The sequence below is a fragment of the Xenopus tropicalis genome, chromosome 1 (assembly GCF_000004195.4).
Source record: "Xenopus tropicalis strain Nigerian chromosome 1, UCB_Xtro_10.0, whole genome shotgun sequence".
Lineage (NCBI taxonomy): Eukaryota > Metazoa > Chordata > Amphibia > Anura > Pipidae > Xenopus > Xenopus tropicalis.
This window is the reverse complement of record NC_030677.2, coordinates 5334034-5357711: the sequence shown is the minus strand read 5'-3', so window position 1 is coordinate 5357711 and position 23678 is coordinate 5334034. Positions and strand designations below refer to the sequence as shown.

At 43.5% G+C, this 23678-nt stretch overlaps 1 protein-coding gene across 1 annotated transcript; it reads left to right on the top strand.

Moving 5' to 3' along the window:
- Nucleotides 1-8443: 8443 nt before the first annotated feature.
- LOC101734033 (vomeronasal type-2 receptor 26) lies at nucleotides 8444-8956 on the top strand (the record flags this gene model as incomplete). Its single annotated transcript, XM_018089585.2, has 1 exon — nucleotides 8444-8956. A coding segment is annotated over one exon (513 nt), but the record flags the coding sequence as incomplete, so codon positions are not given.
- Between the last annotated feature and the right edge of the window lie 14722 nt (nucleotides 8957-23678).

Sequence of the window (23678 nt, the reverse complement as noted above, 5' to 3'; positions counted from 1 at the left end):
ATTGTCTGGAAGAAAGGCATTAAAAACCAAGTAGGAAGAAAACACTTATATATTTGTTATTATAAATAATAGCCTGACACAATAAATGTTTCTGTAATTTTTCACTAAGACCTGTGAGTGCGGCATCTGTTCTATTTTTCTACTATACCATTTTGTATACTGCACCCAGGCACCCCTTTTCTCTGTAATAATAAAACAGTACCTGTACTTGATCCCAACTAAGATATAATTACCCCTTATTGGGGCAGAACAGCCCTATTGGGTTTATTTAATGGTTAAATGATTCCCTTTTCTCTGTAATAATAAAACAGTACCTGTACTTGATCCCAACTAAGATATAATTACCCCTTATTGGGGGCAGAACAGCCCTATTGGGTTTATTTAATGGTTAAATGATTCCCTTTTCTCTGTAATAATAAAACAGTACCTGTATTTGATCCCAACTAAGATATAATTACCCCTTATTGGGGCAGAACAGCCCTATTGGGTTTATTTAATGGTTAAATGATTCCCTTTTCTCTGTAATAATAAAACAGTACCTGTACTTGATCCCAACTAAGATATAATTACCCCTTATTGGGGGCAGAACAGCCCTATTGGGTTTATTTAATGGTTAAATGATTCCCTTTTCTCTGTAATAATAAAACAGTACCTGTACTTGATCCCAACTAAGATATAATTACCCCTTATTGGGGGCAGAACAGCCCTATTGGGTTTATTTAATGGTTAAATGATTCCCTTTTCTCTGTAATAATAAAATAGTACCTGTACTTGATCCCAACTAAGATATAATTACCCCTTATTGTAAAAATGGGGGGGCGTGACCTACCTGCGCGCCGCATGGTGGTGTGAACCTGGCTCCGTTGGACCCCAGCTCGGCTATGTGGCAAAGAGACAGGCAGAGATGGGGAAAACCCATAAGCAAAGAGCGGAGAAAGACACGCTCCAAGAGAAAAAACAACCTGAATCCCGAACTGAATTAGCACCTCTGTTTCTGAGGAAAGAGAGCAAACGGCTGAGGTCCAAAATGGCGCTGACACACGAGCTACCGGAGGGTTGAGCGGAACAGCGGCGGGACTCGTCCGAACCAGAGAGTGAAACAGAGGGGGAGAACGATATAACTACATATTTAGCCAACTTACCTTCCAAGTCGGATATTAAAGAAATGCTCCATGAGGTAAGGCCACGCTGAAGGAGGAACTTCAGGACATCAGGAGAGATCTGATTACGCTGGCTGGGAGAGCAGAGGACCTGGAACAAAATCAGAGTAAGCTGATTAAAAATCAGAAAAGTATGCATGCAACAATCTTAATGCATAATAATATGTTGACTGAGTTACAGAGACAGCTTGAAGATCATGAGAATAGGGGGAGAAGAAACAATATTAGAATCAGAGGGTTGCCAGAAGCTGTTAAAAAGGAGGATATTATACCTGTGCTGCTACAATTATTTAATAAAATTTGGGAAAATGACCCTGCAGTGGGTATTGAGATAGAAAGAGCGCACAGGGTACAGAAATCGAAAATGGCACCACCAAATGCCCCCAGAGACATTTTATGCTGTCTGAATAGCTTTACGCTTAAAGAAGAGATTATCAGTAAAGCTAGAGAAATATCAAACCTTACTCATGAGGAATCTAATATACAGTTATTTCAAGATATTTCCCACTCCACTCTAATAAAGAGAAAGTCACTTAAACCTTTGATGGATATATTGAGGGAAAAAGGTATACAATACAGATGGGGATTCCCCTTTTCCCTAATGGCAACCAAAGATGGATTACAAGCAAAGATACGTTTACCTAAGGATATTGACATTTTTTGCCGCAAATTGCAATTACCACAGATGGAGATCCCTGGGTGGACTTCTACTGATCCATGCCCTATGGATTGGAACTTTGACAACCAAGGAGAATGGAGGCAGGTGTACACACCAAGCCGAACCCCGCTGGCTTCAAAAGCAAGAGGCTCTAGAGATAGACCAATCCCTTCATAGTGGTTACAGGTTAAGAATACTGACCTGCTGCGGACGGTAACTATGGTAGTTGGGAAAAGAGAACTTTCTTATGCTAGGCCATAAGACTGGGCAAGGACTTTAGGGGGAAATATGATTTATATTGTCAAACCCCCGGTTTGTGTTTTTCTTTTCTTCTTTTTGTGATTTTTTTTTGTGTTTTTTGGTTGCTATTAATGCTATGATTACATGCTAGATTTGGGGTTGTTTTGCCTTTGTTTTGGAAAGTTTCTGGAGCTGAGCTGGGGAGCTATAACGAGACCTGGTCTGGTTAATTTGGTTTTAGTATCATAAGGTGTACAGGTGTTTATTGCCCCCCACAATTGAGTGCTACTGCACTAGCCGCATTGTATATATTACGGAATGAGGAAGAGTATTCCTACTTTCTGTCGCGGCATCAAATTTCTACCCTTGATACAAGGTTTGTATCACAACCTATCTACCCTATCCTACCCCCCCCCTCCCCAAACAGAAGTATAAGCAGGCAATAAGGGAAAAGATTATCTGTTTATGTAAAAATGGCTTCTGTGGTGTGTAAAGTAATCAGCTATAATGTCAATGGACTTAACGAACCAGTAAAAAGATCACAGATTTTCCAGGAGTGCAGCAAATTGCAAGGCAGTATAGTACTTCTGCAAGAAACTCATTTTAAAGAGGGGCATTTACCTTATTTGGCATTAAAACGGTATTCCCAAGTATATACTAGTAATAATCCACAGAAAAAAGCTACTGGGGTAATGACCCTGATACATAGAGATTTACCATTTAAGTTAAAGGACAAAATAAGTGATGACGAAGGGAGATTTATTTTTTTGAAAGGACAGATTGCGAATTTAAGGGTAACTATTGCTAATATATATGTACCCAATCAAGCTCAGCTCTCCTTTATATACAGGACTTTAATTAAATTAGAGGAGTTCAAAGAAGGAATGTTGATTCTGGGTGGCGATTTAAACGTAACGATGAATCCTTTGATTGACTCTTCGAGTAAAAAGAGTCCGATTTCATATAAAGGTTTGAAAAAGCTGAAACAAAAATTGGCGGGAGCTGGTTTAGTAGATACCTGGAGAATAATGCATCCGAAAAAAAAAGACTACGCACATTTTTCAAAAACTCATAAAGTTTATTCCCGAATTGATTATATTTTTATTTCACAGAATTGGTTGCATTTGGTTAAAGATTCCTCTATAGAATGTAGTTTATTATCAGATCATTCTCCAATTAAATTTTCATTTATAGTTCCACGGACGGTGGTAAAGGAAATGGTTTGGAGATTTAATGATTTGTTACTACACAAAAAAGAAGTAATATCTAAAATAGGCGAAATGATTGACCAGATAGTTAAGGACAATTCTTCTCCAGAGATCTCACCTGCTTCATTATGGGAAACGAAGAAATGTGTTTTGAGAGGTCAACTGATTGCATTGTGTAGTAATCTGAAAAAAGAAAGGGAGAAAGAGGTTAATAACTTATTACAGGAGATACGAAACTTGGAACAATTACATAAGGCCAGTTTAGCACAAGATAATTTTACAGCATTGGAGGATAAAAGAATTCAACTTAAAGCGATATTAGATAAACTTACCTATAAAGGGTACTTAAATTGTAGACAGAAGTATTATGAATTAGGTGATAAATGTACTAAGCATTTTGCTAACATGGTTAAAAAATTACAACCTTCCACTCATATAATGTCAATTAAAGATACTAGGCAAAAAGTACATTACGATACTATAAATATAGCAAAAACTTTCCAAGAATATTATCAGGTATTATATAACTTAAATTTAAAAAAAACTCAGAAATATGAAATAGAGAAAATAGAGGGGTTTCTTGATCAGGCAAAAGTACAGTTAATAACAGAAAAACAGAGAGAGGTAATAGATAAACCCTTTACAATTCAAGAGATAGCAGATACTATAGATACACTCGCAGTGGGGAAGAGTCCTGGGCCAGATGGTTTCAGCTCTTTATATTATAAAACCTACAAGAAGGAATTGTGCCCGTTACTAAATAATTACTATAATTATATTGATGGAAATAATAATTTCTACAGACAAGCTAAGGAGGCACATATTACAATAATTGCAAAACAAGGAAAAGATCCTCAATTATGTTCTAGTTATAGACCTATTTCATTGATTAACATTGATTTAAAGATATATGCCAAAATTATAGCGAATAGGCTTAAACAATTCTTACCTCTTATTATCCATCAGGATCAGGCTGGTTTTGTGCCTAAAAGGGAGGGAAAGGATAATGTATATAAAGTAATATCATTAATTAATCATGTACAAACTAAAGGTATTCCAACTATATTACTTACTACTGATGCAGAAAAAGCATTTGACAGGGTTTCCTGGCCATTCCTTGAAAAGACACTAATCAGATTTGGTCTAGGAAATAAAACAGGATATGAACAGGATATTAGCACTGTATCATGAACCATATGCGAGGATCAAAGTAAACTGAATACTTTCCCCAACAGTGCAAATCCATAATGGCACACGGCAGGGATTTCCTCTTTCCCCAATTTTATTTGTATTAGTTATGGAAACCTTACTTTGCCAGCTTAGAAAAGATCCTAATATAGCTGGTATTACTGTAAATAATAAGGAATACAAGATTGCGGCTTTTGCCGATGATCTTTTGATGTTCATAATGAACCCTACGATATCATTGCCTAATGTATTGAACTTGATTAACAAATTTGGCTCCCTTTCTAATTTTAAAGTTAATTTGTCTAAATCAGAAATTTTAAATATAAACATTTCTAAATCAGTAAAGAAATCTTTGAAGATGAATTTTCCATTTCGGTGGGCTAGAGAGGCAATTCAATATCTGGGAATACAAATTCCAGCAGATCTATCGCAATTGTACCAAAAAAATTACCCTCAACTACTGGATTCTATAGCAAAGATAAATAACTCTTGGTATAGTTTGAATCTTTCATGGTTAGGTAGAATCCAGGCAGTTAAAATGTTCACGATGCCGCGAATCTTATATTTAATGCAAACTATTCCGATTTCATAATTACAAGTTTTGTGTGGGCCAACAAGTTGGCAAGAATTCAATATAAATTATTGATTCTCCCAAAAGAAAGGGGAGGGCTTGCCCTCCCGGATGCCCGACTCTATTACGCAGCGATTCAACTCGCTCGTATTAAGAGCTGGACGTGTGTAACAGAGGAAAAAAAAATTTGGGTAGAGCTGGAACAAGAGGGCTCACTAGCCCCTCTTTCGAATTATCTATAGGGGGGAAAAATCTTTAGTAATTAAAAGATTGAAAGAACACCCATTAATAGGGGCCACCTATACGTGGTGGTTCCAAAATAGACAAGGGATGAATCTTATAGCAACCCCATACATTTTGCAACCTTTGGTATGGAACCCATTGTTTATTCCTAGTATGGAAAAGGGTGCTTTTAAAAACTGGCAAGTAAAAGACGGGCTCCCCACTAAAATAGCGGATTTCATCAAGAATAAAAAGCTGATTCCTCTGGCCGAGATACAAGAAAAGTGGGGGAGGAACCCCCGGGACGGGTGGAACTACCAACAGATTTATCATTACGTTTCCAAACACAAGGAGGAGGAGTGGGATAGGGCCCTTACAAAATGGGAAAGGCTTATGGAGCAACCCAGTCCAATAGACAAACCAATTTCGTTGTTATACAAATTACTTATTCAAAATATACCGATGAGGAAACAGGCATTTCAGTTAGAGTGGGAAAACAACTTAAAATTAGAAATAAATGACCGAGACTGAGAGAAATTTTTTTCTATAATCCATATATCCTCCCGTGCTGTGAGAGTGAGAGAAATGAACTATAAATTGGTTACGAGATGGCACTACACTCCAGAAAAATTACGGAAAATGTACAGAGATAGCCCAGACTCCTGCTGGAGATGTGGGTCTGATTAAGGATCTCACTCACACATTTGGCTCACTTGTTCTTTATTAAGGCAATTCTGGGCTAACATTATCTCATCAATAGCCAATATTACTGGGACTGCACTACAAGATATAGAGGGCTCAACGATTCTTTTATATTTTAGCCCCCGAGAAAAGTCAGTTTTATCTGACCCACTCACTCTTCACCTACTACATGCCGCAAAAACACTGATCCCACGCAATTGGAAATCGGTGGTACCCCCATCCTTCACGGAGTGGGTTAACTTAGTGGAAGACACTAGAAAAATGGAAGAGATCACCCACATTTTACATAAAACAAGCATGCTCAACTGGAAAATATGGGAACCATGGCATAATTTTATTAAATCAAATTCCCTTTCATTAATATACTAAGATAGCCATTGACTAGTATATTAGGATAGCCATTGACATAAACAGAAATTATACGATAGAAACATTGGGCAGTGTGAATTTACATTTGTTGATAGGAATTAATGTTAAGGAAAAGCCTGCTGTTATGTGATTTGTTTTGACTGACCTCCTCCCCTTTCCCCTTTTTTTTCCTTCTGTATCCCTTTTATTTGTTCAGAAAATCAATAAAGAAAGAATATATAAAAAATTACCCCTTATTGGGGGCAGAACAGCCCTATTGGGTTTATTTAATGGTTAAATGATTCCCTTTTCTCTGTAATAATAAAACAGTACCTGTACTTGATCCCAACTAAGATATAATTACCCCTTATTGGGGCAGAACAGCCCTATTGGGTTTATTTACTGGATAAATGATTCCCTTTTCTCTGTAATAATAAAACAGTACCTGTACTTGATCCCAACTAAGATATAATTACCCCTTATTGGGGGAAGAACAGCCCTATTGGTTTTATTTAATGGTTAAATGATTCCCTTTTCTCTGTAATAATAAAACAGTACCTGTACTTGATCCCAACTAAGATATAATTACCCCTTATTGGGGGCAGAACAGCCCTATTGGGTTTATTTAATGGTTAAATGATTCCCTTTTCTCTGTAATAATAAAACAGTACCTGTACTTGATCCCAACTAAGATATAATTACCCCTTATTGGCTGCTTCCTATGGAACTACAGTCCTGCTATGGTTCCTTATCCCTCTGCCTTCTCCCTCTAGTCACTGCCTACTCACTATTAATCATGCATACACACTAACCAATCACAGTCCTGCTATGGTTCCTTATCCCTCTGCCTTCTCCCTCTAGTCACTGCCTACTCACTATTAATCATACATACACACTAACCAATCACAGCCCTGTCTGGCTGCTTCCTATGGAACTACAGTCCTGCTATGGTTCCTTATCCCTCTGCCTTCTCCCTCTAGTCACTGCCTACTCACTATTAATCATTCATACACACTAACCAATCACAGTCCTGCTATGGTTCCTTATCCCTCTGCCTTCTCCCTCTAGTCACTGCCTACTCACTATTAATCATTCATACACACTAACCAATCACAGTTTTATAAACTTTTTTCTACCCTTTTAAAACTTTATTATAAAAAGTATATATATATATATATATATATATATATATATATATATATATATATATATATATATATATATATATATATATATATATAAATGTAAATATGTGGTCCTTTATTATGGGATAAAATGTTTAACATTCAAATTTGATTTTTTTTCTACTGCGATGCAAGTAAGGGTTCTGCCTCCCTATACTGTAACTTGTGCATCATTTAGATTGATAAGTTAGGGAGGTGATGATGGGAGAGACCTCTGTAGAAAGTCTTGTGTTTTCCACCTCTGCCTCCTTCCCTAGATGTGTGGGTAGGTTCTCTACAAGCAACCTCACAAGGTAGGTGAGTGACTATACTATAACCTGCCAGCACTGACTGAGGTGTCACTGATAATTTAACACAAACTGTAGTGTACTCACCAATTCCTCTTGTTTCATTTAAATATGCAAAGCTGAATAATTAATACATTGTGAAAACAAAACAACTTTTTATTTCTTATTTTTAAATTTCACTTTGTAGATTCTAAAGTCCCAGTGCTCTACAAACTGCCCCCCTGGCTACAGGAAAGTCCCAAGGAGAGGAGCCCCACCCTGCTGCTATGACTGTGCCCCCTGCTCAGAAGGGGAAATCTCCAATTTAACTGGTAACTAGATACTGACTGATACAGGCATTATAATGTGAGTTGTTGCCACAACAATTATACAACTAATGCATATTAATTTCATATTGAAGTAAATGATATGTACAGTATTCCAATATTGTTCTTACTCACAATTTTAGCATTACATGTTAAGAGATTTATTTTTTTTCTTGCAGATATGGATAATTGTCTAAAATGTGGGGACTATGAATGGCCCAACCCAGAGAAAACTGTATGTATTGAGAAGCAAATCCAGTTTCTGTCATATGATGATTCTCTTACTCTGGTCTTTATTGTCCACTCTCTGGTGTTTTTTATAATAGCAGCAGTTATACTGGGAATCTTTATTTCATTCCGAGACACCCCAGTAGTGAGAGCCAATAATCACACTCTGAGCTTTATTCTCCTTGTCTCCATCAAGCTGAGCTTCCTCTCTGTGTTTCTGTTCCTCGGTCGCCCTGTGGATATAACCTGCATGCTCCGGCAAACCTCCTTTGGGATCACCTTCTCCATAGCTGTGTCTTGTGTCCTGGCCAAGACTATCATGGTTTGTGTTGCTTTTAAAGCCACCAAGCCAGGGAGTCCCTGGAGAAAATGGGTTGGAGTCAAGGTGGCCTACTGTATTGTTCTTTTTTGTTCAATTATCCAAATACTAATTAGTGTTATCTGGTTGACCATTTCTCCTCCATTTTTGGAGCTAAACTTCCTTTCTGAACCTGGACAAATCATCATTCAGTGCAATGAGGGCTCAGTAGTTGCCTTCTGGTTTGTCCTCTCCTACATGGGGCTGTTGGCATCTGTGAGCTTCATTGTAGCTTTCTTGGCTCGGAGCTTACCGGACAGTTTTAATGAGGCCAAGTACATCACTTTCAGCATGCTGCTCTTCTGCAGTGTTTGGATCACAATGATCCCGGCCTATCTGAGCACCAAAGGCAAATACATGGTGGCAGTGGAAATATTTGCCATCATCTCTTCATCCTGTGGCCTTCTCTTCTGTATATTCCTACCCAAATGTTACATTATTTTATTCAAACCAGAGATGAACTCAAAACAATATTTATTGGGAAATAATAAATAGATAATCATAATAAGTAATTGTTGAGTATTTTATGATATTTGTACATTATGTCTAATTATTTGTTTAATTTCTAACTCTATTTGCTAGAGGATACAATGCATATTTAGCTGAAACAGAACTGCCTATATGTAATTGTTATCCAACATCATGTATCAACAAATCTGATGACAAAATGGAATCTAATAGGATAATTATTAAAATCAACCATTATAAGTGAATTTTGATCAGGCAAGTCACTAGTTAGGGGCCCACATTGACCAAACATCAGGGTATGATCATTAGCTGACTGGATCTGCCACTGAGCAGGAGATACATATTTAAAATTATACTTCAGGAAGTAAATTGATTAAACTATAGTTTGGTAAAGTAAAATTGAAAGTGAAAGTCACATGCAGCCCTATTTTGCTCTTCTTACCCTGTAGAGCAGATCCTAACATGGACTTTATACATTAGGAATGTATGTAATGTAATTGCACAGATAACAACAGGGTTAGAGATATATTAATGGGCAGTGAATATCAGGACACACATAAACCTCTCCACCTTATCTAAAGAGCATTAGGTTTGCTCTTAGAGAACATTTTATTTGATTATGTGGCTACCTAACTACAGATAAAGGATCTAATTCATTTTGCATGGATTTCAAGCAGAGCCAATCAGCTGAGAATGATATTCTGGCAGCCATATGGGTCCCTGCAGTACTGACCTGGGTGGGTCCCCTCACCAAGCCTGAGTATGAATACAAATACATTCAGGGTGGAGATATGTTAATGAATGTTATGTTATGAATTTGGAAGATTCCATACAGGCCAACCAATCACAGTCCTGTCTGGCTGCTCACTATAAAACTCAAGTCCTGCTCTGGCACTTTGAGCTTGGGGCGAGACTTTAGCTGAATCCTTATTGTGGGACTTTTCTTTCCCCCTTGTTAGAAAGGTCGGAAACATTGACAGAACTTAGAGAAACTGAATTCAGCACAATTATTTTAAAGCATTGAATTCTTAATGAAACCTAAACATAGGTTGATTCTATAACTAACGCGTGCTAATCAACGTATCGCGCACAAATAGTCACCGCGTGCAAAAAACCACACGCCATATTAGCCATACACGGCATTACTTTCATAAAATGACTTTTCCTGCAAACTGGCGGCTGCATCACTCTGGGGCCAACACAGACTGAATAAATCCCACAGCAAAGTCCATATTGTGTTGCCAAAAGCTCATTAACTGTACTTTTCTATAATTACCACCTGCCCCAAGTAGGGGTTAATTTTTGCATAGACTAATGGGATATTTAGCGTATCTAAGTGTTTGTGAATCATGCGTTAGTATTATTTTGGCGCGCTAATTAACGCAATGTGGTAAAATTAATGCATGTGGTTGCGCGTAAATTAATGCACGCGATAATACTATAGTGAATCACACATTTTTTTTGCATCAATTTTAACGCAAAAAACATGCAATAAAACTTATCGACCTTTAGTGAATCAACCCTCTTGTTACTTTGTTAGACCATCTTTTGAAAACCAGGTTTTTGCCCTTCTTACTGGGCTCTGTCCTGCTGTCAGGAGGCGGAGCTTAGGGAATGTAGTAAATTATCAAAACAAACAACACAATTCACATAATATCTGCCATAGAAGCTGATACAGCAAAGCTGATTAATAATAAGAATCATAATATGCAGCCTGCACTGGTTCCTGTGTTGCCCTGTAATGTAATGTGGGGTTTAGAGTTTTTGCATTGTTTAATGAAACATTTCCCAGCTCTCCAGAGCCAGTGGCTGCATTAATATGCAAAAGAATCCTCCAATGAGAATCCCAGCTGATGTGAGTAAATCCGGCTCCCTGTTCTCTGTTCCTGCAATTGGAGTTGGGAGCAATAAGCACAGTTTCCCAGCACTGAACAAGTCTGTCCCTTTATCCCCATGACGGGCAAAATTATGTAATTTTCTATGTATGTAAAATAATATTATATAATAATATAAATAGCTGACATATAGTGGTGGGAATCTAATAAGAATTCTTTTGCATCTATAATTTTTTTATTCAACCTCTATAGGGGGCTAGGGGGATTTAAACATTTATCCTGGAGGTTTTCCCATAAATGATACTGGCCAAATGACCCCATTGGCACAGAGACACAGGTGCATCATGGGTACAGGTACATATAAACTAGTGCTGCCCTATTATACACATTGGGTTACAGCACATCATATACACACTTCCCTCAGTTTAGAATATAATTGCATTTTCTAAACAAAAGGGCTTCTGGATTCTATTCTTCAGACAAACAGCATGGGCGGGTGAGCCCCACCAGGTTGTTGGATTCCCCTTTGCCTTGCAGCTAGGGGGAGCTCTCATCTACACTGAGCTCTGCCGAAGCTTCCCCCGTGGTGCAAGTCTTGGCCTGGGGTCAAGCCCAAAGGGCTATGACATCTATCCAGGGTGCACAAATCAAACACAAAAAGGGTGCTGAAGTGTGTGGGTGCAATGCCATTAACTGCCTTGGTAAGGCTCCCCCCTGCTTAGGGGCTGGGGCAAAGGAAGGGAAGCATGATTGGGCAGAAGGTCCATGTACAAAGCCCCTGAAAAAAATAAGCAATATACTCTCCCTCATGAGAACGCAGCTCCTCTGCTTTCATCAAGTTTCCACTTAGCAATCTAACAACCAGATAAGTAAACTTTTTCTCTTTCAATCCAACACTTAACCTTAGCCAAAAAGCTAAAAACTATAGCACAGAAAAGACACATCAAAACAAAGGGGTGCCATGCAGCCTGGGGGTGCCATACAGACTGGGGGGTGCCATACAGACTGGGGGTGCCATACAGACGGGGGGGTGCCATACAGACTGGGGGGGCCATACAGACGGGGGGGCGCCATACAGACTGGGGGGCCCATACAGACAGGGGGGCCATACAGACTGGGGGGGCCATACAGACTGGGGGGGCCATACAGACTGGGGGGGCCATACAGACTGGGGGTGCCGTACAGACTGGGGGTGCCATACAGACTGGGGGTTCCATACACAGCCTGTTTATAATAGTGAGACACAAACTCTGAGCTCTGTGTCAGTCACTTTGCAAATCAGCATGCCTGGGAAGGAACATAGTGTTTGTGCAGAGGTTCCCCTGTACATGTTGTTCTGCCTATACACCTACTGGCACAGTTTGGCCTCTCCCCGTGTGTAATGCACACACACCCCCATGCAACTGCTTCATAAACACTTTGACAGAAGTTATTGGTCTGTTGTGAACTGTAGTTCTGTACCTTAGCCATGGGGGGGGGGGGGAGTGTAAGGGGCAGATACAGTCACTGTGTTACATACAGAGAAACCTTTACAATGGGGCAGTTTATTCCCAGAGGGGCTGTTTGTAACAGCAAAGTGACTGGAACTTTTGTCACAGCTTCTGCCTCTGTTTCCAACCTTCAGGGGCATGGGGCTTTATTTCTATAGAGCTTTAGGGATGTTGGGCTGGTACAAGGGCTCAAACTCACAGATAAACATTTCTAGCCATATTCTTTTTTAGGTTTTAGTGTCCCTTTAAGATATGAAGATCAAAATTACAGAAAGACCTCTTATCCGGAATACCCTTGGTCCCAAGCATTCTGGATAATGGATCCTATACCTGTATAAATTAAAGGGGTTGAGGAGCATTTCCTCCTTTAAGCATTCACAGAGAGCTGTTAATGGTGGGGTATCGGGAATCTACTGGCACCGCACTGAGAGCCACAAACAATAAGGGGCACTGTGTCACATAGTAACATAGTAACATAGTAACATAGTAAGTTGGGTTGAAAAAAGACATACGTCCATCACGTTCAACCATAATGCCTATATATAACCTGCCTAACTACTAGTTGATCCAGAGGAAGGCAAAAAAACCCATCTGAAGCCTCTCTAATTTGCCCCAGAGGGGAAACAATTCCTTCCTGACTCCAAGATGGCAATCGGACCAGTCCCTGGGGCAACTTGTACTAAGAGCTATCCCCCCTACCCCTGTATTCCCTCACTTGTACTGAGAGCTATCCCCCCTACCCCTGTATTCCCTCACTTGTACTGAGAGCTATCCCCCCTACCCCTGTATTCCCTCACTTGTACTGAGAGCTATCTCCCTACCCCTGTATTCCCTCACTTGTACTGAGAGCTATCTCCCATAACCCCTGTATTCCCTCACTTGTACTGAGAGCTATCCCCCCTTCCCCTGTATTCCCTCACTTGTACTGAGAGCTATCCCCCTACCCCTGTATTCCCTCACTTGTACTGAGAGCTATCTCCCATACCCCTGTATTCCCTCACTTGTACTGAGAACTATCCCCCTACCCCTGTATTCCCTCACTTGTACTGAGAGCTATCCCCCCTACCCCTGTATTCCCTCACTTGTACTGAGAGCTATCTCCCATAACCCCTGTATTCCCTCACTTGTACTGAGAGCTATCCCCCCTTCCCCTGTATTCCCTCACTTGTACTGAGAGCTATCCCCCTACCCCTGTATTCCCTCACTTGTACTGAGAGCTATCTCCCCTACCCCTGTATTCCCTCACTTGTACTGAGAACTATCCCCCTACCCCTGTATTCCCTCACTTGTACTGAGAGCTATCTCCCCTACCCCTGTATTCCCTCACTTGTACTGAGAGCTATCTCCCATACCCCTGTATTCCCTCACTTGTACTGAGAGCTATCCCCCTACCCCTGTATTCCCTCACTTGTACTGAGAGCTATCCCCCCTACCCCTGTATTCCCTCACTTGTACTGAGAGCTATCCCCCCTACCCCTGTATTCCCTCACTTGTACTGAGAGCTATCCCCCCTACCCCTGTATTCCCTCACTTGTACTGAGAGCTATCCCCCCTACCCCTGTATTCCCTCACTTGTACTGAGAGCTATCCCCCCTACCCCTGTATTCCCTCACTTGTACTGAGAGCTATCTCCCTTACCCCTGTATTCCCTCACTTGTACTGAGAGCTATCTCCCCTACCCCTGTATTCCCTCACTTGTACTGAGAGCTATCTCCCCTACCCCTGTATTCCCTCACTTGTACTGAGAGCTATCCCCCCTACCCCTGTATTCCCTCACTTGTACTGAGAGCTATCTCCCCTACCCCTGTATTCCCTCACTTGTACTGAGAGCTATCTCCCCTACCCCTGTATTCCCTCACTTGTACTGAGAGCTATCTCCCTACCCCTGTATTCCCTCACTTGTACTGAGAGCTATCTCCCCTACCCCTGTATTCCCTCACTTGTACTGAGAGCTATCCCCCCTACCCCTGTATTCCCTCACTTGTACTGAGAGCTATCTCCCCTACCCCTGTATTCCCTCACTTGTACTGAGAGCTATCCCCCCTACCCCTGTATTCCCTCACTTGTACTGAGAGCTATCTCCCATACCCCTGTATTCCCTCACTTGTACTGAGAGCTATCCCCCCTACCCCTGTATTCCCTCACTTGTACTGAGAGCTATCTCCCATACCCCTGTATTCCCTCACTTGTACTGAGAGCTATCCCCCCTACCCCTGTATTCCCTCACTTGTACTGAGAGCTATCTCCCATACCCCTGTATTCTCTCACTTGTACTGAGAGCTATCCCCCCTACCCCTGTATTCCCTCACTTGTACTGAGAGCTATCTCCCATACCCCTGTATTCTCTCACTTGTACTGAGAGCTATCCCCCCTACCCCTGTATTCCCTCACTTGTACTGAGAGCTATCCCCCCTACCCCTGTATTCCCTCACTTGTACTGAGAGCTATCTCCCATACCCCTGTATTCCCTCACTTGTACTGAGAGCTATCCCCCCTACCCCTGTATTCCCTCACTTGTACTGAGAGCTATCTCCCATACCCCTGTATTCCCTCACTTGTACTGAGAGCTATCTCCCATACCCCTGTATTCCCTCACTTGTACTGAGAGCTATCCCCCATAACCCTGTATTCCCTCACTTGTACTGAGAGCTATCCCCCCTACCCCTGTATTCCCTCACTTGTACTGAGAGCTATCTCCCATACCCCTGTATTCCCTCACTTGTACTGAGAGCTATCTCCCATACCCCTGTATTCCCTCACTTGTACTGAGAGCTATCCCCCATACCCCTGTATTCCCTCACTTGTACTGAGAGCTATCCCCCCTACCCCTGTATTCCCTCACTTGTACTGAGAGCTATCCCCCCTACCCCTGTATTCCCTCACTTGTACTGAGAGCTATCCCCCCTACCCCTGTATTCCCTCACTTGTACTGAGAGCTATCTCCCATACCCCTGTATTCCCTCACTTGTACTGAGAGCTATCTCCCATACCCCTGTATTCCCTCACTTGTACTGAGAGCTATCCTCCATACCCCTGTATTCCCTCACTTGTACTGAGAGCTATCTCCCATACCCCTGTATTCCCTCACTTGTACTGAGAGCTATCTCCCATACCCCTGTATTCCCTCACTTGTACTGAGAGCTATCTCCCATACCCCTGTATTCCCTCACTTGTACTGAGAGCTATCTCCCCTACCCCTGTATTCCCTCACTTGTACTGAGAGCTATCTCCCCTACCCCTGTATTCCCTCACTTGTACTGAGAGCTATCTCCCCTACCCCTGTATTCCCTCACTTGTACTGAGAGCTATCCCCCATACCCCTGTATTCCCTCACTTGTACTGAGAGCTATCCTCCATACCCCTGTATTCCCTCACTTGTACTGAGAGCTATCTCCCATACCCCTGTATTCCCTCACTTGTACTGAGAGCTATCCTCCATACCCCTGTATTCCCTCACTTGTACTGAGAGCTATCCCCCATACCCCTGTATTCCCTCACTTGTACTGAGAGCTATCCTCCATACCCCTGTATTCCCTCACTTGTACTGAGAGCTATCTCCCCTACCCCTGTATTCCCTCACTTGTACTGAGAGCTATCCCCCCTACCCCTGTATTCCCTCACTTGTACTGAGAGCTATCTCCCCTACCCCTGTATTCCCTCACTTGTACTGAGAGCTATCCTCCATACCCCTGTATTCCCTCACTTGTACTGAGAGCTATCTCCCCTACCCCTGTATTCCCTCACTTGTACTGAGAGCTATCCCCCCTACCCCTGTATTCCCTCACTTGTACTGAGAGCTATCCCCCCTACCCCTGTATTCCCTCACTTGTACTGAGAGCTATCCCCCCTACCCCTGTATTCCCTCACTTGTACTGAGAGCTATCCCCCCTACCCCTGTATTCCCTCACTTGTACTGAGAGCTATCCCCCCTACCCCTGTATTCCCTCACTTGTACTGAGAGCTATCCCCCCTACCCCTGTATTCCCTCACTTGTACTGAGAGCTATCTCCCATAACCCCTGTATTCCCTCACTTGTACTGAGAGCTATCCCCCTACCCCTGTATTCCCTCACTTGTACTGAGAGCTATCCCCCCTACCCCTGTATTCCCTCACTTGTACTGAGAGCTATCCCCCCTACCCCTGTATTCCCTCACTTGTACTGAGAGCTATCCCCCCTACCCCTGTATTCCCTCACTTGTACTGAGAGCTATCCCCCTACCCCTGTATTCCCTCACTTGTACTGAGAGCTATCCCCCCTACCCCTGTATTCCCTCACTTGTACTGAGAGCTATCTCCCATAACCCTGTATTCCCTCACTTGTACTGAGAGCTATCTCCCATAACCCTGTATTCCCTCACTTGTACTGAGAGCTATCTCCCCTACCCCTGTATTCCCTCACTTGTACTGAGAGCTATCCCCCCTACCCCTGTATTCCCTCACTTGCTAAGAATCCATCCATCTCCCATGGTACCAGTTGCACTCCTTGCATTAGTAACATACATTTACTCCTGGTACCGGCCCGTTCCCTCAGATACCCAGTACCAGTACCTCCAGCTCCCCCAAAGCAGCTGCCCCATCATCATTGAGGTGCAGCCCATCCCTGGCAAAGAGCTTGTAGCCAAAATCAGCCCAGTTCTGGAGAAACCCAAAGCCCTCCTCCCTACACCAATCTCTCAGCCACGCATTAATCTCCCTAAGCTCCCGCTGCCTTCTTAATGTTGCTCGTGGCACAGGGAATATCTCTGAGAAAATTACCTTGGAAGTCCTCGCCCTCAACTTCGCACCTAGCTTTTTAAAATCGTTCTTGAGGTCTTCCCCCCCTCCTCTAACTTTGTCATTGGTACCTATGTGTACCCCCAACCGCCGGGTCTTCCCCCCCTCCTCTAACTTTGTCATTGGTACCTATGTGTACCCCCAACCGCCGGGGCTTCCCCCCCTCCTCTAACTTTGTCATTGGTACCTATGTGTAGCCCCAACCGCCGGGTCTTCCCCCCCTCCTCTAACTTTGTCATTGGTACCTATGTGTACCCCCAACCGCCGGGTCTTCCCCCCCTCCTCTAACTTTGTCATTGGTACCTATGTGTACCCCCAACCGCCGGGTCTTCCCCCCCTCCTCTAACTTTGTCATTGGTACCTATGTGTACCCCCAACCGCCGGGTCTTCCCCCCCTCCTCTAACTTTGTCATTGGTACCTATGTGTACCCCCAACCGCCGGGTCTTCCCCCCCTCCTCTAACTTTGTCATTGGTACCTATGTGCACCAAGACCGCCGGGTCTTCCCCAGCCCCTCCCAACAATGTGCCCACTCGTTCCTCCACATGCCGAACCCTAGCACCAGGCAAGCAACACACAGTTGGGCATGTAGGGTCTTTGAGACAAATTACCCTATCCACCTTTCTAATAATTGAATCCCCTACAACTATAGCCTGCCTTCCCTCCCTAGCACTATTCCCCCCACCTGTATTAGAGGTGCCGGCTCCCAGGGTGCTCTGAGAGTCAGCCCGCTCCATACATGCCAGCTCAGAGCTGCCTTCCCTCCCTAGCACTATTCCCCCCACCTGTATTAGAGGTGCCGGCTCCCAGGGTGCTCTGAGAGTCAGCCCGCTCCATACATGCAGGTCAGAGCTGCCTTCCCTCCCTAGCACTATTCCCCCCACCTGTATTAGAGGTGCCGGCTCCCAGGGTGCTCTGAGAGTCAGCCCGCTCCATACATGCAGCTCAGAGCTGCCTTCCCTCCCTAGCACTATTCCCCCCACCTGTATTAGAGGTGCCGGCTCCCAGGGTGCTCTGAGAGTCAGCCCGCCCCATACATGCCAGCTCAGAGCTGCCTTCCCTCCCTAGCACTATTCCCCCCACCTGTATTAGAGGTGCCGGCTCCCAGGGGCTCTGAGAGTCAGCCCGCTCCATACATGCAGCTCAGAGCTGCCTTCCCTCCCTAGCACTACTCCCCCCACCTGTATTAGAGGTGCCGGCTCCCAGGGGGCTCTGAGAGTCAGCCTGCCCCATACATGCCAGCTCAGAGCTGCCTTCCCTCCCTAGCACTATTCCCCCCACCTGTATTAGAGGTGCCGGCTCCCAGGGTGCTCTGAGAGTCAGCCCGCTCCATACATGCCAGCTCAGAGCTGCCTTCCCCCCCTAGCACTATTCCCCCCACCTGTATTAGAGGTGCCGGCTCCCAGGGTGCTCTGAGAGTCAGCCTGCCCCATACATGCCAGCTCAGAGCTGCCTTCCCTCCCTAGCACTATTCCCCCCACCTGTATTAGAGGTGCCGGCTCCCAGGGGGCTCTGAGAGTCAGCCTGCCCCATACATGCCAGCTCAGAGCTGCCTTCCCTCCCTAGCACTATTCCCCCCATCTGTATTAGAGGTGCCGGCTCCCAGGGTGCTCTGAGAGTCAGCCTGCTCCATACATGCCAGCTCAGAGCTGCCTTCCCTCCCTAGCACTATTCCCCCCACCTGTATTAGAGGTGCCGGCTCCCAGGGTGCTCTGAGAGTCAGCCTGCCCCATACATGCCAGCTCAGAGCTGCCCCCCAGCATCTTCACCTAAAGCGGCAAATCTGTTGGTTTGTACAAGCTGTGAACCAGCCCCCCTACCCTTGTGTCCCCTACTGCCCCTCTTAACTGTTACAAATTTGTCTCCCTCATTAACCCCCACTGTCCCTTCTCCCCCCCCCACTACACCGGCCCCTGCCAGTGGTTGCTCAGTGAGCCTCCTGTTCTCCCCCATGTTTGCCCCCTCAGTGCTGCCAGTTCCCCCCTTAGATTCTGCCTTAAAATGCTTGTGCTTCTGATAACACCATTCCAACCATGGAAAGGGGTGTGGTTTTGGAAAGTTTAACTTGGGGCGTGGCCACATCGTGGGTGTGGGCAGCAGATTATTTTGTCCCTCTTTCTTAAACTGGCCATACACGTACCGATAATATCATACGAAACCTCATTTAATACGATATTCGGCGCGTGTATGGATAGTCGACTCGCCGATTGGGCCAGTTAAAAGATTATGATCGGGCGCCATAGAAGGCACCTGACCAAAATCTGCCTTCAGCGCTGAATCGGCAGAAGGAGGTAGAAATCCTATTGTTTCTCCTTATCTGCCTGTTTCAGCCCTGAAGGTTAGTGGTGGATCAGATCATGTGTGGCCACCTTTATTCTGAAGAGTTGGGAGGGAAGGGACTGAGAGGAAAGTCAGGAGGCTGAGTGATCCCCAAAATAAGTATTGTGAGTACTGGTCTGAGCCCCAACATTGGTTTCTGTTACTGATAGCCCACAAGGGGAGCAGTGTAGGGAGGGAACTGTAAGAGGGGAGCACCCAGTAGGCAGCAGTTATATTATAATTTGTGTTTTCATGGGGGGCTGGTAGCACTGGGGGGTCTCAAATAGAATGAAACATAAACAGAGAGATTCTGAAAATACTCCTGTTTGAGCAGAATCAACAAAACTGCTGATAAAATGTTTCACATTATCTGTCAACCAGATCTGTCTTAGTAATTGTCCCAGGGCTTTTAAGTTACTTCGCAGTAAGAGCAATGCCCATTGCCCAGTTCTGGTGTTTGTCATACAATGGCTTTGGGCTATGGGCTGTGGGCTATGGGCTGTGGGCTATGGGCTGTGTGCTGTGGGCTATGGCCTGTGTGCTGTGGGCTATGGGCTGTGTGCTGTGGGCTATGGGCTGTGTGCTGTGGGCTATGGGCTGTGTGCTGTGGGCTATGGGCTGTGGGCTATGGGCTGTGTGCTATGGGCTGTTTGCTATGGGCTGTGTGCTATGGGCTTTGGGCTGTGGGCCTTGGGCTGTGGGCCTTGGGCTGTGGGCTTTGGGCTGTGGGCTGTGGGCTGTGGACTATGGACTGTGGGCTGTGGGCTATGGGCTATAGGTTGTGGGCTTTGGGCTATGGGCTTTGCAGAAGGGTCACAAAATGCTAAGAATAAATCCCCAGTTATTAAGGAAGGGCCGGGACTCGCAGGTGGGCTAGTGGCTCCTGTCCTTATTGTAATGTTGGGACAATACAAATGGTCAGAATGTTACAGGGCGACATTGGTCTGAAAGTGCTGAGATTTATCTGAATCCCTAAATAAATGCAGGATGTTTAACAAGTTATACAGCAGTTACACTATTAATACGGAAATATTTCTGCAGACCTAAAGTTACGCACAGAGGAATGAGGAATTTGCACAGGGACCGCGTATTTATATATTTGTATTTATGAATCAGAAATGAACTTTCAGTATTTTAGGAATAATTCCTTTCCAGTAGCTTCAAGCCTCACGTAGCAAACAGGGAACGGTATAAATATATATATATAGGCACCGTGATACCCAGCCCCACTGCCCTAATGAGCAGCTCCCTGTCTGTACAGAGACATTATTCATTTAAACTCTCTGCCAACAAGAAGTCGCTCGTCTCATCCCCATAATGTAACGATACGGGCGGCGCCGGCTGTACTGAGACTGAAGGAGCAACATCAGAACCAGAAGCTTCAGCGGCACAAAGGCAAAAATATTTTATATCTTATTGAAAATTTTTGGCAAAATCAAAGGTTGTTTTTCTGATGCATTTTCATTCATTATTTCTTTATTTTAATTTTTGTGCTATGGTAACTCATATGTCCCTCTGCCTTCTCCCTCTAGTCACTGCCTACTCACTATTAATCATACATACACACTAACCAATCACAGCCCTGTCTGGCTGCTTCCTATGGAACTACAGCCCTGCTATGGTTCCTTATCCCTCTGCCTTCTCCCTCTAGTCACTGCCTACTCACTATTAATCATACATACACACTAACCAATCACAGTCCTGCTATGGTTCCATATCCCTCTGCCTTCTCCCTCTAGTCACTGCCTACTCACTATTAATCATGCATACACACTAACCAATCACAGTCCTGCTATGGTTCCTTATCCCTCTGCCTTCTCCCTCTAGTCACTGCCTACTCACTATTAATCATACATACACACTAACCAATCACAGTCCTGCTATGGTTCCTTATCCCTCTGCCTTCTCCCTCTAGTCACTGCCTACTCACTATTAATCATACATACAAACAAACCAATCACAGTCCTGCTATGGTTCCTTATCCCTCTGCCTTCTCCCTCTAGTCACTGCCTACTCACTATTAATCATGCATACACACTAACCAATCACAGTCCTGTCTAGTCACTGCCTACTCACTATTAATCATACATACACACTAACCAATCACAGTCCTGTCTGGCTGCTTCCTATGGAACTACAGCCCTGCTATGGTTCCTTATCCCTCTGCCTTCTCCCTCTAGTCACTGCCTACTCACTATTAATCATGCATACACACTAACCAATCACAGTCCTGTCTGCCATTTCCTTTATTCACTGCCTATTATCTATTAATCATACATACAAACAAACCAATCACAGTCCTGCTATGGTTCCTTATCCCTCTGCCTTCTCCCTCTAGTCACTGCCTACTCACTATTAATCATGCATACACACTAACCAATCACAGTCCTGTCTGCCATTTCCTTTATTCACTGCCTATTATCTATTAATCATACATACAAACAAACCAATCACAGTCCTGCTATGGTTCCTTATCCCTCTGCCTTCTCCCTCAAGTCACTGCCTACTCACTATTAATCATACATACACACTAACCAATCACAGTCCTGCTATGGTTCCTTATCCCTCTGCCTTCTCCCTCTAGTCACTGCCTACTCACTATTAATCATGCATACACACTAACCAATCACAGTCTTGCTATGGTTCCTTATCCCTCTGCCTTCTCCCTCTAGTCACTGCCTACTCACTATTAATCATACATACACACTAACCAATCACAGTCTTGCTATGGTTCCTTATCCCTCTGCCTTCTCCCTCTAGTCACTGCCTACACACTATTAATCATACATACACACTAACCAATCACAGCCCTGTCTGGCTGCTTCCTATGGAACTACAGTCCTGCTATGGTTCCTTATCCCTCTGCCTTCTCCCTCTAGTCACTGCCTACTCACTATTAATCATACATACACACTAACCAATCACAGCCCTGTCTGGCTGCTTCCTATGGAACTACAGCCTTACTATGAAGCTTTGGGTCTTAGCTCATGACTCACTGTGTAACATTTTGTGTGGGGTCACAAATAAACTGTGTGGCTTTTCTCTATGTCTTATTATGAGCAAACTGTTAAATTTCCCTCTCCCTATGTTATCCTGAATCCAGATATAGGGAGCTTACATACTGGGAGATAATATATGTAAAGGAGTAGTGCTCTTTTTTAAACTGCAAACTATAAAATAAACCCAATAGGGCTGTTCTGCCCCAACAAGGGGTAATTATATCTTAGTTGGGATCAAGTACAGGTACTGTTTTATTATTACAGAGAAAAGGGAATCATTTAACCATGAAATAAACCCAATAGGGCTGTTCTGCCCCCAATAAGGGGTAATTATATCTAAGTTGGGACCAAGTACAGGTACTGTTTTATTATTACAGAGAAAAGGGAATCATTTAACCATTAAATAAACCCAATAGGGCTGTTCTGCCCCCAATAAGGGGTAATTATATCTTAGTTGGGATCAAGTACAGGTACTGTTTTATTATTACAGAGAAAAGGGAATCATTTAACCATGAAATAAACCCAATAGGGCTGTTCTGCCCCCAATAAGGGGTAATTATATCTAAGTTGGGACCAAGTACAGGTACTGTTTTATTATTACAGAGAAAAGGGAATCATTTAACCATTAAATAAACCCAATAGGGCTGTTCTGCCCCAATAAGGGGTAATTATATCTTAGTTGGGATCAAGTACAGGTACTGTTTTATTATTACAGAGAAAAAGGGAATCATTTAACCATTAAATAAACCCAATAGGGCTGTTCTGCCCCCAATAAGGGGTAATTATATCTTAGTTGGGATCAAGTACAGGTACTGTTTTATTATTACAGAGAAAAGGGAATCATTTAACCATTAAATAAACCCAATAGGACTGTTCTGCCCCCAATAAGGGGTAATTATATCTTAGTTGGGATCAAGTACAGGTACTGTTTTATTATTACAGAGAAAAGGGAATCATTTAACCATTAAATAAACCCAATAGGGCTGTTCTGCCCCAATAAGGGGTAATTATATCTTAGTTGGGATCAAGTACAGGTACTGTTTTATTATTACAGAGAAAAGGGAATCATTTAACCATGAAATAAACCCAATAGGGCTGTTCTGCCCCCAATAAGGGGTAATTATATCTTAGTTGGG